Raw genomic sequence first — 16425 nt, 5'->3', positions numbered from 1 at the left:
TCTCTATGCAGAAAATGGTGAAAGGTGGTATTTGCCTATTAAAAAACATGTACTTAAAAACTGAAAAATGCTTGAAAATGTATCTTTCCTGTGAATAACTTAATGTTTAGTTTTACAACCATTTCCATTAAGAACATCACATCAGGGTTGCAAAAAGTTGTCCAACTTCTGTAGTTCCTCTTCATTATTTTTGTTTTTCCTCAAATGTTCTTCTGGATTAAAATGGCCACTCCACAATTCATAAAATGTTGCATCCTTTTTTTCTTTTGTTTAAAGTAAGACACAGCACTTTAGATATTACCTGAATTGACCAAGTAGTTTAAAGTAATATTTATGCATTATTTATTACACTGCAGCTAGTTCTAATCTCAATTAGGGACTTAAAATGTAAAGTTTGCATGTTCTTCTCAAACATGTGACCTATTCATGGAGGGATGTAATTTTGTCTCATTACATCCCTGTCTTAAAACTGAGCACATTAAATAAAGAAATGAGTCACAATTTTACATAAATACAAATGTTTATTTCAGTCTTAATATACACATTTTAATATGAAAGCATGGCACATGTGACAGCATGATGTATCCTAATAAGATCAAACCCACTAATGGAGGAAAAACATTCAAATATTTAAATCTGTGCACAGAAAGAAGATTATATAATAGTCTAAAAACACTTTTAGACATACTAAATAAAGTGTAACATATGTAAAGTGTGTGTGGGGAAACTATAAAAGACATCATTCCAGTGTTTTATGAGATTTGTTGAATAACAAAAGTTCAACATGCAGAAGGTCTTTAGAAATCATGCAGTGATGTTCTGATGGGCTCATTTATAAAACGTGCCAACAGAACAAGCTCAGCTTATTGGGTTTCAAGAAACAAGCAACCCAGAAAATACAGACTTATTACAGCGGCAAAATAGATTTTATTAGGAAAAACTCTGATTTGGCACGTGGCAGATGCGCTCTACCAGGACTAGCTAGAATAATAATGAATTTCAGAAAAGCATCATATCACCACCAAGAAAAACAGCCACACCTAACCACTTATTTATATCCTATATCAACCATTTAATTGTCTTTAATTTACTTCTTAAGCATTTTTATGTCCTCGGATCTCCTTTTGTTTTGCACCAATGGACAACATACTTTTGTAATATATTGTGAAATAACAGGGACATTAATTAAACATATTGTTTTTTGCTTAAAGGCTATAATTATGCAAGTTTAATCTCAAACTAAATCTTGAATTTGTCATTTCAGATTAAATAACACAAATGAATTTCTGGAGACTAAAAATGTTGGATTTGAAGACTTCAGCTGATGAAGCCAAACAGACTTTCAAAATAAAAGCATAATGACATTATGTAGAAATAGTTTGCAGTACAGGCCTAATAAACCAGTGAAGACCACTGATCTCCAAACTGGATCCTGGGTACAATACTTTTATTTTAGTGCTCAATTAATCCCAATTTCACCATTTTATATTACATTTCAACATAATTTGTCACAAATTTTTTGCACAGAACTGAATTAAATCAAATAAAAAGAGCAAATAAGCTAGTATTTTATGCAGAAAAAAATAATGTTGGCAAAAATATTTCTTGAATTCTGGTTTCCTATAGTTTTATTAAATAACTTGTTTAGATTATCTAAATATTACAAAGTCGTTTTTCTAACTTTTGGCAAAACCTGCACTTATATCAAAGTTCAGACTAAATAACCATGTCGACTGTCCACCAAGCAAACGCTGGAAGACAATAAGAGCTACATGTTCTCTGGCAGTGGCACTAGTGAGACTGCAGTGATCAACAAGGCACTCAGTGAAGCATCAGTGACACATAATCGGTGACCTGAAGTACATTCATTGCATTTTTTCGCTGTACAGCAGTTGAGGAGTCCTGACAACATATCAGCACAAGTAACATACAGGCTCAGTGTTCTTTAACTATCTGAATCTAGGATTCGTTTCTCTAACTTAATATGGAAACTGGAGATGTACAGTAGGAGTTACAAAGGAAAATAAATACCCCACACTCAATAGTAAGATTGATGTATTGAGGAAAAGGTACACTGACTACTGCTGACTCAGCGTGTCAGTGATGGTGAACATGTAACACTCTGGATTGTGGGTAAAAGTGGTTGGATAATGTTGGTGTTAAAGTTTTACTCAACACAAAATGTAATAAAACTCCCACTTTGTTTTACTTGGAAATCTTCCTTTTCTCCCCCACCTGATTTATAATGAAAAAGATGTGCAACAACAACAAAAACAAAAAAGAATCCTTCTAACATGCACATTTGCCTCTATCGGACCCCTCAGAGAGATCCGGGTTGGCGGCTCCGTTGGGCCGCACGGTCCCGTCCGGGATCCAGGACTTGTCGACGCACCTTTCCATCCTCTTCATGATCAGATCCAGCAGAACGTCGACGGCCTCGCTGACATTCTGCCCGCTTGCAGCACTGGTCTCAAAGTATGGGATTCTGTAGAGAGGTGCAATGGTTTTTACTCAGGTAATGCAACCATGCCATTTTGTTAATTAGTTAAGCATCTTAAAAGAATCCAGGTTTAACGGTTATTATAAGGTCTACAGTCATTTGTCAGAAATAAAATATATGTTTTTAGTACATTATTAAAAACTTTTCATCAACAGGAAGACTGAACCAAGGGTTAACGTATCATTTCGTAGAGTTTCTATGCGACAGACCAACAGAATAGAGCATAGTTGTCATTAAATGGATGCATCAGAAATGCATTGCATGCATTTTTATTCCCCTGCTGTGACTCAATACTTTGTGGCTTCCTTGTTCAAAAATATTCCCAGAGCTAGGCCTGTTGCAATAAATCAATTAATCCCATGATAAATTAAAATGAGCTCAATAATTCCCACTTCCATGATTTATTGCTTTTCTCTTTCTACCACAAATTAGATGAGAAAAGTCTTCAGTCTGGTGCTTTTATCTCAATTAGCACTTTTTTTTGAAGGATTGTTTTTGTTTACAGAGATGTCATAATTCATTTTATTTGTTGTTTTGTTTATTTGCTTTGGATATTTATTATGGCTTCCAGTTTCAGAGTTAAGTGTTTAGTAGAATTTAAAGTTTATTGATTTTTGAGAATGTGTTCTTGTATTATTATGCCATTACTGTTACATTACTTGAAAATAATCTCAAAACAACAACATTGATGTTTATCGCAATAACTTCTGGGACAATTTATGGTCCAGCAGCATTTGTTATTGTGACAGATCTACCCACAGCATCGCCTCCAGCACAAACAACATACAGCAAGTGGTTTCTGGATGGTAAGTCTAAAACAAAACACTAGTCTTTTCTGCCAGCCATTATGCAGCGCATAGAGCAGTTAAACCAGCCGACCAAATGTTCTCAAGTTCCGTTACGTTGCTAGGTAACGTGGCTGGGCGTGGCTGGGGTTGCTAGGTAACGGTGCAATGCCTGTTGAATGTGACTCAACAGTTAGGAGGTTTTTGAAACGGCTCATTTTCCAGACACCAAAAAGCAGCTTATTACAAAAAACCCTCAGGTGTTTTTTTTTTTTTTTTCCATAAGCACTTGGTTTGTTTTTACAAGCAATTAAGACCCAAATGGATCCAAAAACAACATGGAAAAATGTGGATTTTGCATAAAACGCCTGTGGTGCTTTGTGAATAACTTTTATTTTACTGACGTAAAAGTCGGAGAAAAATCTCAGGATTCCAGAAATTCACTGGAAGCTACTTTTAGTCTCCGGATCCGATGTGAATGCGTCCCTGATCTTTTGGGTGACCTCAACCTGTTGTGTGATCTTTGGTCTTTGTGATGCCATTTGTTCACTAATGTCAACAAACGTCTGAGGCTTTCACAGAACAGCTGTGTTTATAATGAGGTTAAATTACTCCTACGTGGAATCTGTTTACTGATTAGGAGACTTCCAATGACAACTGGTTACACTCCATTTTATAGGTGTATTAGAGTAAAGAGTGCCAAATTAAAACGCATGGCAGCTATAAGATGTTTTATCAGCAAAACATTATCATGAAAAACCTTGTATTTAGGTCTGTCATGGGAAATTTTGATGAACAATAAATTGTCCCAGAAATTATTGTAATTGTTTTGAGACTGTGGCAGATTAATGTAAGTCACCCCTTTAAAAACCAATAATTTAATTTTATAAAGAAAACTTTAAATATGTAAACATGACAACAAAAAACAAATAAAACTGTGAGAAAAAAATTACTTGCACCACAACCATGAAAAAAATGAACTATGAAGTCTTGGGAAACAAATTTGCCCTTAAAAAATAACAGAATAAAAATGATTGAGTTCTTTTTAATTATCATGCAGTTGATTGGTTGTTGCAACAGGCCTACATGTATTCAAGTTAATTGTTACTGTCACATAAATCCCAATGAAATATATTGAAGTTTGTGGTTGCTAAGTGCAAACATGTAAAAAAATAAACTAAAAGGAGAACATAAATACTTTATAATGGGATTTTTAAATTATGGAGCTCTAGTATTTGTAAATCAAATTATAATTATGTATAATCAAGGAACATTTAAGTTTCTTTAAGCATTTTTAAATGACAACAAATTACTCATCACTCATTTAAGAGTCAAGCTTAAAAGTTTTTCTCTTTCAGTAAAGATTGCATCAAAGTTAATTATCCTTTTACTTAAAACACCTCAGTTTGTGGCAACTTCACATAATTTATGAACTACTGCTTGGTGAACTTCAGTAAAGGTGTGTCTAATGGCGTGAGAACAGGATATCTTACACATGTAAGCAAATATTTGCTTTTCGAGGAGGACCAGCTGCGTCTCTCAGTCTGCAGAACAGAGCTGGGTCAACAACGCAGCCACTGCCTTCTTGACAAACTTTTGAGGGAGAGGTTTGTGCACAGATGGAGCAGAAACCAGGCGGACGTACCCGTACTTCTCGGCCAGTTCCCGGGCCTGGACTTGGGTCACGGCTCTCTGGTCACTCAGGTCACATTTGTTGCCACACAGAACCACGTCTGGATTTTCACAGTACGCATGAATCTGTAGCTGACCTGTGGGAAACATCCAGCCAGGAAGCTTTAACAAGAGCAATAAATTATATTCAATGTGCTGGAACAGTAGGAGCTGCACAGAGTTTGTTCTTGTTATTACTGTCTGTTCACCCAGATAAATCGGATGTAATAATGATACCAAATGTAAATGTGTATCGGTTATGCCTCAGTCGCATTCAACCCTTCAGGACTCACTCATCCAGTTTCTGACGTTCAGGAAACTTTGTTCATTCGTGAGATCAAACAGGAGCAGGAAACCCATCGCATCCCGGAAAAAAGCCGTCGTCAAACTTCGGAACCTGAAGAAACCGTCAGTGGAAGTAGATAATGTCAGTCAGGATTAAATTCAGATACAGGAGCCATAAGGTGACTGCTGTACCTCTCTTGTCCTGCTGTGTCCCACAGCTGCAGGTGGATCTTCTGTCCTCTGCCTGTTGTTCCATCTGGACCTGTTGAATTGTAGATCTGATGGAAACACACCAGGTCAAACATTTAATATTTCATAAATCTGTAGAAGGAAACTCCAAAACCGGAATGAAGTGTATCAGATTGGTAACGAAATAAAATAAAATAGAATTTATCTGCCACAGATTGTTGATGGCAGCCAGGACAATGTACCAAAAGTTTAGCTGTGAATTAATAAAGTATCTGACTTTTTGGGTCTGTTTCTACTAACTTTGCAAATCTGGAAATGGAAATTTATTTTGTTTTTCTTTGCAACACGACTTGAGCTCAGTAAGGTTGGATGGAGATGGACTGGAAGGTGAACCTTGACTCCAGAATGTTTTTGTTTGCTCATTTTGCAGATTTTTCATTTAGCAACATAAGCCTTTATGCAATATTAGACATTACATAGATATATGAAAAAAATAAATATAAAATTTTAAATAATAAAAACAAACATTTTATTGACTAAAATGCAACAAAATAGCATTGCTGTAGTGAGTGCTTGATCATTTGTAGCAAAGGATTCATCTGCAGCTAAAAAGTACTTCTCAGATCAACACGAGAAGCTCAGGCCTTTCTGCTGGACTTAATACAGTGTAGGTCTGATTTGTTGGTCATTTTTTATACTAACTGATAAATAATGGGATAAAAAAAGGTGCTCAATATGAGATTTCCTTTACAGAATTTGAACAAAGTGAAGCTAAAACTTTGCCACTTAATTTGTTCTGGGTAAAACATATTTACACACAAAGGTTTCATTTAATCATCTTAAATGCAAATCATATTTTTTAACAGTTTTGGGGTAATTACTGCTCTAACTGTGTTGTTCTTTCAGCAAATTGTCTTTTTTTGGAGTCTGAATCCTCAAATTAACAATTAATCAATAATCATAAATCATTATGACTGATCCTTTCAACCCTAACAACTACAAAGATCGATTTAGTCTGATCAAAAAGCCAATTATTGCTTTTCAAATAAGTATATGCAGATAAAACCAGATCTCCTTCAGAGGTTTTAGGTTAACACCTATAAAGTAGGACTACTGTAAACAAGACTCAGACTCAGCTGTTTGCCAATGGTTTGAAGTGTTTAGTCTTCAGGAGGGCGTTGCCTGCTGTTAATTATATGTCATATTTCAGAAGCGACATCGTCAAGTGCTAAACAAGTATTGCATAACATAATGGGAATGCATTTAAGCCCCAAACCAGGCAGTTATGTAGAAATGCTGGTGTGGAGCCCAAAATCTGAATGATGGTATAAATCTTCACAAAATCATGATTTCTTACCACTCTCCGTTCTCTGAAGTCTATTCCCACTGTAGTGATGAACTTGTTGTTGAACTTGCCATCTGTGTATTGGTACAGAAAGCTGGTCTTTCCCACACCAGAGTCACCCAGCGCTAGGAACTTGATGAGGTAATCATACTCCCCATCAGACATGGTGAGTTCGTATTTTCTGAAACATGAGAAAAGAGCGCAACCAAAGGGTAAAAACACTGAATAAACAGCGGTTAATGCCAATATGGCTTAAAGTTGATTTTTTTCATACCAAATCTGATTTTAATCTTTTTTTTTTTGCTCACTTTCTTTTCTAAAAAAGAAACTGAATAAAATATTTTCAAAAAGTGATTTTTAATTCACTCAGCCATTCTGTTTTTGCACAACAGCTCGTCAGGGTGAGAATACAGCAATAATAATATTAACAGAAAAGACTACATTTTACCAGAAAAATCTCCAAAATGTATATCAAAGTTTGCTCAACATTCCTCATTTGAATTTTTCATGTTCTCATAAAATGACGACTTTATTCTAAAAATAAAATAAACAATCTGAGCCTGGCTCTAATATTCCATTATAAAAATGGACTGAAATAAACAGAATCTTGTGAATCAAGATGCCCGCCATACAAACACTGACATCACTCTGAACGATGGAAACCCAACAAGTTCATTGGTGAAAAAAAAAAAAAAAAAAATCCCAATTTTTCAAAAGTTAATTCTTTAAAAAACAAAAATTAAATGAATGGTAAAATCAGGCACCCAGTTCTGCTTGTGGTAATTTCTCAGATATTACAATAAACTGGGTATCATAGTGTTGGAATCAGAATAATTATAATTAGTCTGACATTACATTGGCAGAAATATTCACTCCTTTAAATCCAAAGGATTTAATATGAAGTGGGTTCAGCCTTTCCAGTTACACCAGCCCTGGCAGGAAGGCTCTCCACAGGGTTTAGAGATGCGCTTATGGAAATATCTAAGCATTCTTCAAGAAGAGCATATGTGAGGTAACACACTGATGAATGAGAAGTGGAGCACAGTCAAGGACGGAAAAGGAAAGGATCAAACTCAAACTATTCCCACAAAGTTGGGGGCATAAATTATCTAAATATCTCAGCTTAGCACAGCAGTAAAAACTCCTTCCAATGCAACCAAAGAGCCAAGCCCACAAGGTAATCCTCCCTCCACCAAACTTTACACAATGCAGGCGCTGCTAACGGCCAAACCCAGATTAGTTTTGGATGATTCATCTTTCCAGAGACACATCTCCACCACCCTACAGTCCAGCAGTACGTTGCTCAACTCCACTGCAGCTGTTGCTTTGCATACACATGAAAATGTAAGGCTGACATGCGACTGAATGTTGGTGGAAACCAAACCAATAAGTTTTCTTTCTACAAACCATTCCTGAACTAACCTGAAGGCAACATAAAGCTCCCCACCACTTTGCTACCAAATATTCTACAGTAAATCGTTGGTGTTATTATTACAAAGTCAAATAAATGTATGACTTGACTTATGATGCAGGTGGGGTCCAGGGCTGCAACTAATGATTATTATTGATTATTTTGATTATTCTGGCTATTAAACAGATTTTTTTAAAATGGCACATTCTGCAGAATTTTTTATTCGACCGCTTTAGACTTTTTATAAAATATTAGAAAAACATTACAAGATGAAATTAAACAAATAAAATTTGTTTTTTGAATGAGAAAAATAAACATTTTATTGACTAAATGCAATAACAGCATTTCTTTAGTGTATGCTTGATTATTTGCTTCAAAGGAAGCAAAAAAATAAAATACTTCCAACATCAGCATGTAAAAAGCAGAAAGTTGTTGAGTTCAGAAAAATACGTTTTTTTTATTGAAAATGTAAAATGTATATATTTTTTTGGTTTAGTTAGCACTAACGGTGCTGTTCCTTCAATAAATTGCCTTTTTTTGAGTCTGTATGCCCCAAAATACTTTTTGTAATAAAGTTTATGTAAATTAAGAAGTTTAAAAGGTCACCATCACTCTACAAGTTCACCCTTTTATAGTAACAACTGATTGCAAAAAAGAGCAAATTTATAAGGAATAAGGGGGATTAAAAAGGAAAAGGCAGCCTATGATGTCACAGTGAGTACCAGTATGCCGTCACCAGTAACACAAATGCCCCTCTGTGTCTTTTATTCAAATAAATGGAGCAAACATCACCTTTACTGACTACTTCCTGGCTTTTAAAACAAACTCTTTAACAATATAGTTTATCAAGTTATAATTTCTATCTTAAATGTGATACTTTTTTCCTTCAGAGAACAAAAAGCAAAAACTAAATTTTACCAGAAAAATCTCCAAAATATATATCGAAGTTTGCTGCTAATAGCAAGACGATGAAGCCTGAAATGAGCTAAATTAAGACTGAATGCAGACCTGTGCTCATATTTGCATGGAAACTCCCTTAACTCGCCCAGACCATCGAAATGTAAGAGTCGCTTATCTTTCAAAAATGAAACTGCCAGGGTCGTCCACAAACGATTCAAGTCACTTACAGTAGAGATCTGTTTTAATTCATGGATATTTTACTGCCCTAAGTTCACACTGAAACCTGTGAAGCCCAACTTATGACCCAAAATTATTTTAATATTTTAATAATGTCTGCTTTTTAGTGCCTAGAATAAACACAAGTAATTGACTTGAAAAGTTATTTGATTCAGCCAAAGTCCTGTTTCTTACTGTACAAGGACATTTTCAAGCTTAAAAACAGAGACTAACATTCAGACTTGGAGCAATAAGATATTTGGCTTGAGTTAAATTCTGAAATTAAGAAATCATATTTAAATTTTTTTGGTTAAATCTAGGCCTTTCGTGGGCTAATTAGGCATGTTGTCAGATGTGAAGTCAGTTTATTTTTGTATAAGAAAAAAGGAAAATAAATTGACAAATTTGTTAAAAATAAAGCTACTCATCTTCAGGTAACAACCAAATCCAGCTTTGTTGGACCAAAACTTTACCAATTTATGCCAGCATTTTATTTAGAAGTACACAAATAATGCATCACAACAGTAGGATTTAGTAAAAAGGCAAGAAACAACACAACTTCTAGCAACTTCTAAAGACCTACAAGTGAAAGTGTTTATTCTGCAAAGTTGATCAAAGCGACACTGATCCAATCAGAAAAGCTTCAGACATTCAACCGAAGGAAGTTAGTCAGTTTTCCTAACAATAAAAAACACGCCGTGTTCTGCTGAGTAGCAGTGAAGCACAATCTGATGTTGAAAACTGAATTCTGTGCCACATTTCCTGCAATTCAACCCGCCTCCCTTCACCCGAGTTGTTGTGAAATTGAACAGCGTTACAACAGGATTCAGTGAAAATCCCTTTTGCGTGTCGCTTTACTTTTGGGTTGCAAACTGTTATGAAAACATTGAAGCAGACAGGAAACACCGTTAATTATTGCAGCAACAAAACGAAGTGATTAATGCAACGTTTCCTTGCTCATCTCTAAATCGCGTGTGGGCTTCAAGGCTCATAGATTTTAATCAGCATGCAGACTGAAAACGGATAATGTGTTACAGTTAGCCACTTATTGCAGACCAGAACACTGTGCACCAAGTAAAATAAAGCATGCACACCACTTAGATAAACATATGGTTGTTGATGACAACAGAAAATATTTGCCACAATACCTACGGACCTACATCATGGGCAAAAAGTAAACTCTTTTCACTTATGGTGCGTAAATTTTGAAAACAGCAAATTCATCTTAGCTCTAAAAAAACAAACTTCTTCCAGGCACTTACTGCCATTTTATAGCATAATCAAGTAACTATGTTGAGTTCAGTTGTTATAAAATGCTATATATATATATATATATAAATAATATATGACTCAGTACATTTTACTTCCTAATTTAACGCCTTTAAACTGGGCCTCTGTCTCTTTAAAAAAACCCTGCTCTTTCTGAAACTCCACCTTCAGGAGGTCATCTCAAAATGGCTCCTTGATTAACCCTTTAAACATTATTGCCAGTGTTACTCTGAGAAGTAGCTCGTATTATGAGCTCAGTAGATATGCAGTTCCACCAGGTGTTTGCTATTTGCTGCTGGCTAGTCTGAAGGAGCTGAGAGGGAGAGGTTTCACCTAGAAAAGAGGAGGAGATGCACCTTCGGTCCGTCCAGGCGTTTTACACAGCTGAATGGTTGCCATGGAGATTAAAGGATCTCTCAAACATGCCTGAAAGAATCAAAGCAACACGTCCAGGTATATTTTTGATGACAGTAACATTAAATCATGATGTAAAGCTCAGAAAAGTTTCCACTTTAATATGAAATCCTGGGATAAAAACAAAAATACTAACGTTGTGATTTCTTGAGCCTTTATCATTTTTACTTTCAGTCTTGGTCTTCTAGCTGCTGGAAAATACGCAAATCACCACCAAATTTAGCCTGAACTACTGAAAGAAATTACTCTTGATGTTTTACACTGATCTATGGCAATCTTCTTGGCCAGGACTCATTAATGCCACTCCATTAAACCAAGGCGTATTATTAGGATGCTTCACTGCATTACTTCGTAAGTATTCCACCTATCTGGCCTAAATGTAGTAAAACCTCTGTCAGTAAAAATCCACTTTCTAAGCATTTCATTGTCCAAATTTTATAAACATTCTGGCCAGTAAAAAACCCAGTTCGTTTCATCTACTGGGTGCAAGATTTTTATTAGCAACACTTTAATTGCTGGTGAAAAAGTTCAAAGAAGGCATAGACGTGTCATATGATCAGTTAGTTGACAGGATTTCAGACAAGCCATGCATTCTTTCCCTGCATGCACCACTGAGCCTTTCATCTGAACCCATAAGCTGATTAGAGGCTCGTTTAAAATCTACAGTCAAGGTAAAAGTGGTGGACTGTAAACGGGTGCAAGAAAACACAGATTTGACCAAAAATGGTGAGTTTACAGTCCAACTTCTAACTGCAGTCATGAACTGAAGTCTTGTTTTGACTCGCACAGGCAAGATGCTCAGGGTAAACTTTTATTTACACCTTGCAGAGATTTCTGTTGTTACATCTTAGCTTCGGGATGTGACTCGAGCAGAATCAACTGGCAGAACAAATCTTGAAAATGTGAGTTAATTTTTTCTGCTTAGCCCTGCGACAGACTAGCGACCTGTCCAGGGTGACCCCGCCTCTCGCCCGGAACGTTAGCTGGAGATAGGCACCAGCACCTCCTGACCTCACTAAGGGACAAGAGTGTAAAGAAAGAAAGAAAGAAAAGAATGAATGAATGAATGAATGAATGAATGGATGGATGGATGAATGGATGGATTTTTCTGCTTATACCTAAATTAATAATTTTTTTCCTACAGATTAAATATGAAAAAAGATGTTAGAACTGCAATCAAAGCATAAAACTAGCTTCTATTTTTTAATTCCCTTAATTCGACTTTAACAGAAGCCCATTAAATGGAAAATGTCAAAATTAGATTTATTTTAATAACTGCATTAAACCTTCTTTGGAATACAGAACACAGTTTAAAATTAGATCTCAATTTTAAGATCTAAACTGCAGCACTGCAACAGCTCAACGCTGCCATTGCTGTGGGTCAGAAAGAAAAATAGACAAGCCATCTCATGTCACATGAACAAGAATATAATATTTAAATATTAACCTATTTAAGTAAGCTACAGTTATAAGGAAGTTGATAAACTGAAGGCATCACACGTTGGTTTTGCAAACTTTCCACTACTTTGACTGCTGCAACTGTGCCGCCTTTAGCCCAAATTATACCTTTAAACTCCATTTGTTTAGGGTTAAAGTTTTTTTCTTTTAGTGAGAAAGAAAGTGGCTCTAGATCCGTCAATGTAGCAATAAATATCTGGTAACCAGGAAAGTTGATTTCAAGTTTATAGTCTGCAAAAACTGTAAAAGAAAAAAAAACTGATTGCATAAAAATATTAAAGGTATTTAAAGCTGTTACATTGTAGATTATGTTTGACGTCTAGTCTGCCTTTCATAGGAGCAAAGGTGATCAAATGACAATTTTAGCTTTTTTTATGTTCCTTTTAAAGTAATGGCTTCTTCCTGTCCGAGTGGCCTTCAGTCCATGAGTACTTGTGCTAATAAATAATGGAAACAGCCACCATCTGGGGTTTATATTCACATTCCCAACCAAAAACATTAAACAAAATTAAATATTTACAGGCCAAGTAATATAAAGATTATGCCAACTTATGAATCTGAAGAAAGTAATAAAGATGTCTCATTAATTTAGTATTCAAACTGACCAAAAATAGAACAATAATAACCTAATTTTATGTCACACAGGGGAAAAAAAATCATGTAAACATCTGATTTTAATTTAAAATCAATTACCATATTTTCCAGACTATAAGTCACACTTTATTCTTATAGCTTTGCTGGTTCTGAACTTGTAGTCAGGAGCCACCTATGCAGGGTATTTTTTTACTCTTCGTGATGTGTTTTTGCATTAAATATTAATTCATTCCAACGGAAATGAACCAAGGATTAAACATTACCATCTGCAGCCATGAGGAAAACTAATCACTGGCCAGAGCTGGAGGAACGGGTCCACAGTTGGATACATAAAGAAGGTGCTGCTAAATGTTTTGACAATTTGTGCTACGTCATCAGATTTTCCTACTGCAGTGCATCTAGATAGCTATATGTGTTGGAGCTACCTTTTGAAACAGCTGTTGAGGCTTATAAACAGTGTAGATGCCAAGGAGATTATACATAAATCACTCATGATTTTTCTTGGAGTTACCACTTCATACAACACAACTACCTTTCTATCATCCCAGATTTACTGCATGCACCTCCGCTTTGCCCCGCTGCGCACTTCGCCAGTCGTTCCTGACCACCCTGATTGTACTCCAGTGTATTTTTTCCTCTTCATGTTGTATTTTGTTGATTAAAGTGACTTATACTCCATGAAATACAGCCTATATATTGTTGTTGTTTATTTATTTCTAAAGGAACAATGCACATCACATAATATGCCAGAGTTAGCCACAAAGGCTAGATTTCATTTGTAGTCCCTTTGCATGAACGCGATACAGCAAGTTGGAGCTCTGGTACTGGAGTGTGGTAAGGCACAAAGAGCTTCTCCTGTTTAAACAAATTAAAATCTAGTAAATTTGAAAACCGTGTCGTTTAAACAGAATAGTCACAACGTTAGAGCACAAAAACACACTTTTCCTCTTCTTACAGTCAACCTTAGTTAAACCCCTGAAAATAAACTCATACCGGTGTTTAATTTCAGCAAAAACAGGTCACAGAATTACAAAACCACAATGCTGGAAGTAGAGATTGCGTCAGCATATTTCTGAAGATTATATCTGCCTAATCAGACATTTCCTTACAGAGCACTAGCACAGTTCTGACATGTCTTAATCTTACCCAAGCTAATGAGCTGAACAGGGAAGTACAAGTCAGAGTGTGTCGTGTGTGGTATGTCTAACACACCAAGTCTCTTGCAGAACCATTTCTAATTCACCTCGCTACTCCCAGGTCCTACCACAGTTGTGTAAAGGAAGCCAGAACATCATCTTCCGTTGTGTTGAGCAAGAGAGCAGAGCACTTTCAACAATTTTAGACAAGGTTTCTCTGTTGTTATTCAGAAGCTCTCCTGTCTCCATCAGACTGGAAACTCTCCAAATAAGGAACATGATACTGGTTTAATGACAAACAGGTGGAAATGTCCTACATGATAAATCCTGATCCGAAGTAAGTGCCTACAGCCTTCGTACAACCCTAATATATTAACTTTACAAAACAGGCTTTAATTGCTCAGAAAGCGTGGGAGTTAATCTAACTTGGAAGCAGAAAGAAATAAGATTAAGACAGTCTCATGTTTCACAAAACCTTTTAAACGGACAACAAGTGAGTCCCTGTTCTACCAGAAGACCAGACCTCCCTGGAAAAGGCCAGAGGCATTTAAAAAGCAACAGAATAAACTCTGGTGCCTTCTTTAAATTAAATTATTTTAAGCAACAGAAGTTACTTGAAACAGTTTTAAATAAAGCACATATCTTGAAAGTCTGAACTTAATGCATTTTCTCTCTTTCAGGGGGAGCGATCCTTGTGGCTGTTTCTGCCAACCAGAAAAGCTTTAATCATTTGTCAAGGATAAAGTGGAGGACCCACCCTGGGCAGCAGTCCAAAGCAGTGGGGATGGGGGAAAAAATCCAGATATACTTCTAAGTAATTTATTGAGCTACAAAGAAAGGAGGGCCAAAATGAAGTAAACAGTATCTTGAATCAGCAGATACGCATCTTTATAAAAGTTGTGCCACATTGCAGCACCATATGAGGACTTATCAGCAGCAACAGGTTGTAAGATGCATTTCAAACCGATTTCCATACAAAGTCACCGTCATCCCCAATCAATTAACTTAAAGAAGCAGAAAACCTAATGATCCTCAGCTGGTCCTCATGTGGCTGCAACTGAGGGGTCACCTGACCTCATGTACATGAAATAACCCCCTTTCCTCCCAACTTTGAACTGAACTCTGGATTAAAAGGTCAACTTTCCAACTTAAAGAGTCAGGAATATATCTAATAATAATGACATCTGCATGAGTGAGGAACTTTACCTCGTCTTGTTAGTGTCGGTAATAGCTAACAGCTCTGAGACACAGCAGGTGGAAAATGCTCCTCAAAGTCAGGAGTAAGTTAAACAAGATATTTTTAACGCTCCCATCAAGCAAACACCAAGCAGAGTAAAGTTTTAAGTTTTCAGCGTCTTGCTAACTCCTGGCAGATGCTACCAGCCAGACTGGCTCTTTCGGCTGACATTTCCTGAAAGCGGAGTTACTCACCAGCCCCGGGGCGTAGTTGCTGCTCGCTGCCTCCTTCTCTGTAGAAAAAAGCTCCCAAAAATAACCCGAGAATGCTTTAGATTGACGTATTAAAGTAGCGCTTTAGTTTGTCCGTCGCCTATGGCTCATTGGTGTACATCGGAACAGCCTCATTGACTCTGAGCACCACCTTAACTTTCCGAGCTGTGTGCTGTCAGAACCCCCGGTGAGAAACAGCTCCTCCCCGCGGAGCTCACGGTGGCTAACCGACGACTAACGGTCGTTAACACACCGACAGGCTGGTCCACTGGGCTCCAGGGGGGGGGGATACTTCACTAAACAGAGGCAATAATCAAACCAGGATTGTATGTTTATCCTGATTTAACCCATCATTAATCCAGTTTCACAAAAGCAGCGCCCAGGGCCGGCCCAAACTTGTTCAGGGCCCTCAAGCAGAACTTGATTTGGGGCCCTTCAAGGTACAGCTATTTTCCTCTCTCAGGGAAAATAGCAACTGGCAAGAAGTCGCTAATGTTGTCATTGTCTATAATAGATTATTTTCCATCTGCAGGTAATTTTAATGGACACTGTAGAGGAGAAAAAAATGTAAAAAAAAAAAAAAAAAAAAAAGTCTACTTTAACACAATAACTTTACTTGTTACCTGTTTCTTTTAGAAAATGTTCTCTTTTTTAAGAATTTTTTGATCTACTGGCCTTTATTTCACAGTAGATATTGACAGAAAGGTGGGTTATAAGAGAGGGGAGAAGACATTCAGCAAAGGTCAACAGGTCAGGCTCGAACCCAGAGATTTTTCTTTTTTCAGCGAATGCATACTTTCTAT

The 16425-nt window shown here is 36.5% G+C and overlaps 1 protein-coding gene across 3 annotated transcripts; it reads right to left on the bottom strand.

Moving 5' to 3' along the window:
* Window positions 1-501: 501 nt before the first annotated feature.
* Window positions 502-15804, bottom strand: rab27a (RAB27A, member RAS oncogene family). Of its 3 annotated transcripts, none has more exons than XM_014980466.2 (6): window positions 15605-15804; window positions 6788-6956; window positions 5434-5519; window positions 5250-5353; window positions 4931-5054; window positions 502-2485 (listed from the first exon to the last, which is right to left on the bottom strand). In XM_014980466.2, exons 2-6 carry the CDS (start codon window positions 6938-6940, stop codon window positions 2290-2292), a joined length of 663 nt encoding a protein of 220 aa, XP_014835952.1. In that variant the 5' UTR covers window positions 6941-6956; window positions 15605-15804; the 3' UTR covers window positions 502-2289. The 3 variants fall into 3 exon arrangements, with proteins under 3 accessions (XP_014835952.1, XP_087860446.1, XP_087860445.1); XM_088004320.1 differs by lacking the exon at window positions 15605-15804 and adding an exon at window positions 15380-15520; XM_088004319.1 differs by lacking the exon at window positions 15605-15804 and adding an exon at window positions 10905-10925.
* Between the last annotated feature and the right edge of the window lie 621 nt (window positions 15805-16425).

Source organism: Poecilia mexicana, unplaced genomic scaffold, assembly GCF_051168715.1.
Source record: "Poecilia mexicana isolate PSO_F unplaced genomic scaffold, ASM5116871v1 scaffold_3, whole genome shotgun sequence".
In the NCBI taxonomy this organism is placed as follows: Eukaryota; Metazoa; Chordata; class Actinopteri; order Cyprinodontiformes; family Poeciliidae; genus Poecilia; species Poecilia mexicana.
This window is presented reverse-complemented; position numbering and strand designations above follow the sequence as displayed.

What these genes read in the sequence shown, in the direction of transcription:
- rab27a (XM_014980466.2), bottom strand. Translation starts at nt 6,940, where the DNA reads ATGTCTGATGGGGAGTATGATTACCTCATCAAGTTCCTAGCGCTGGGT. An exon ending in ACTTCAGAGAACGGAGAGTG is followed by an intron (nt 5,520 to 6,787) that starts GTAAGAAATCAT and finishes TGTTTCCATCAG; the next exon opens with ATCTACAATTCAACAGGTCC. An exon ending in GACACAGCAGGACAAGAGAG is followed by an intron (nt 5,354 to 5,433) that starts GTACAGCAGTCA and finishes CGGTTTCTTCAG; the next exon opens with GTTCCGAAGTTTGACGACGG.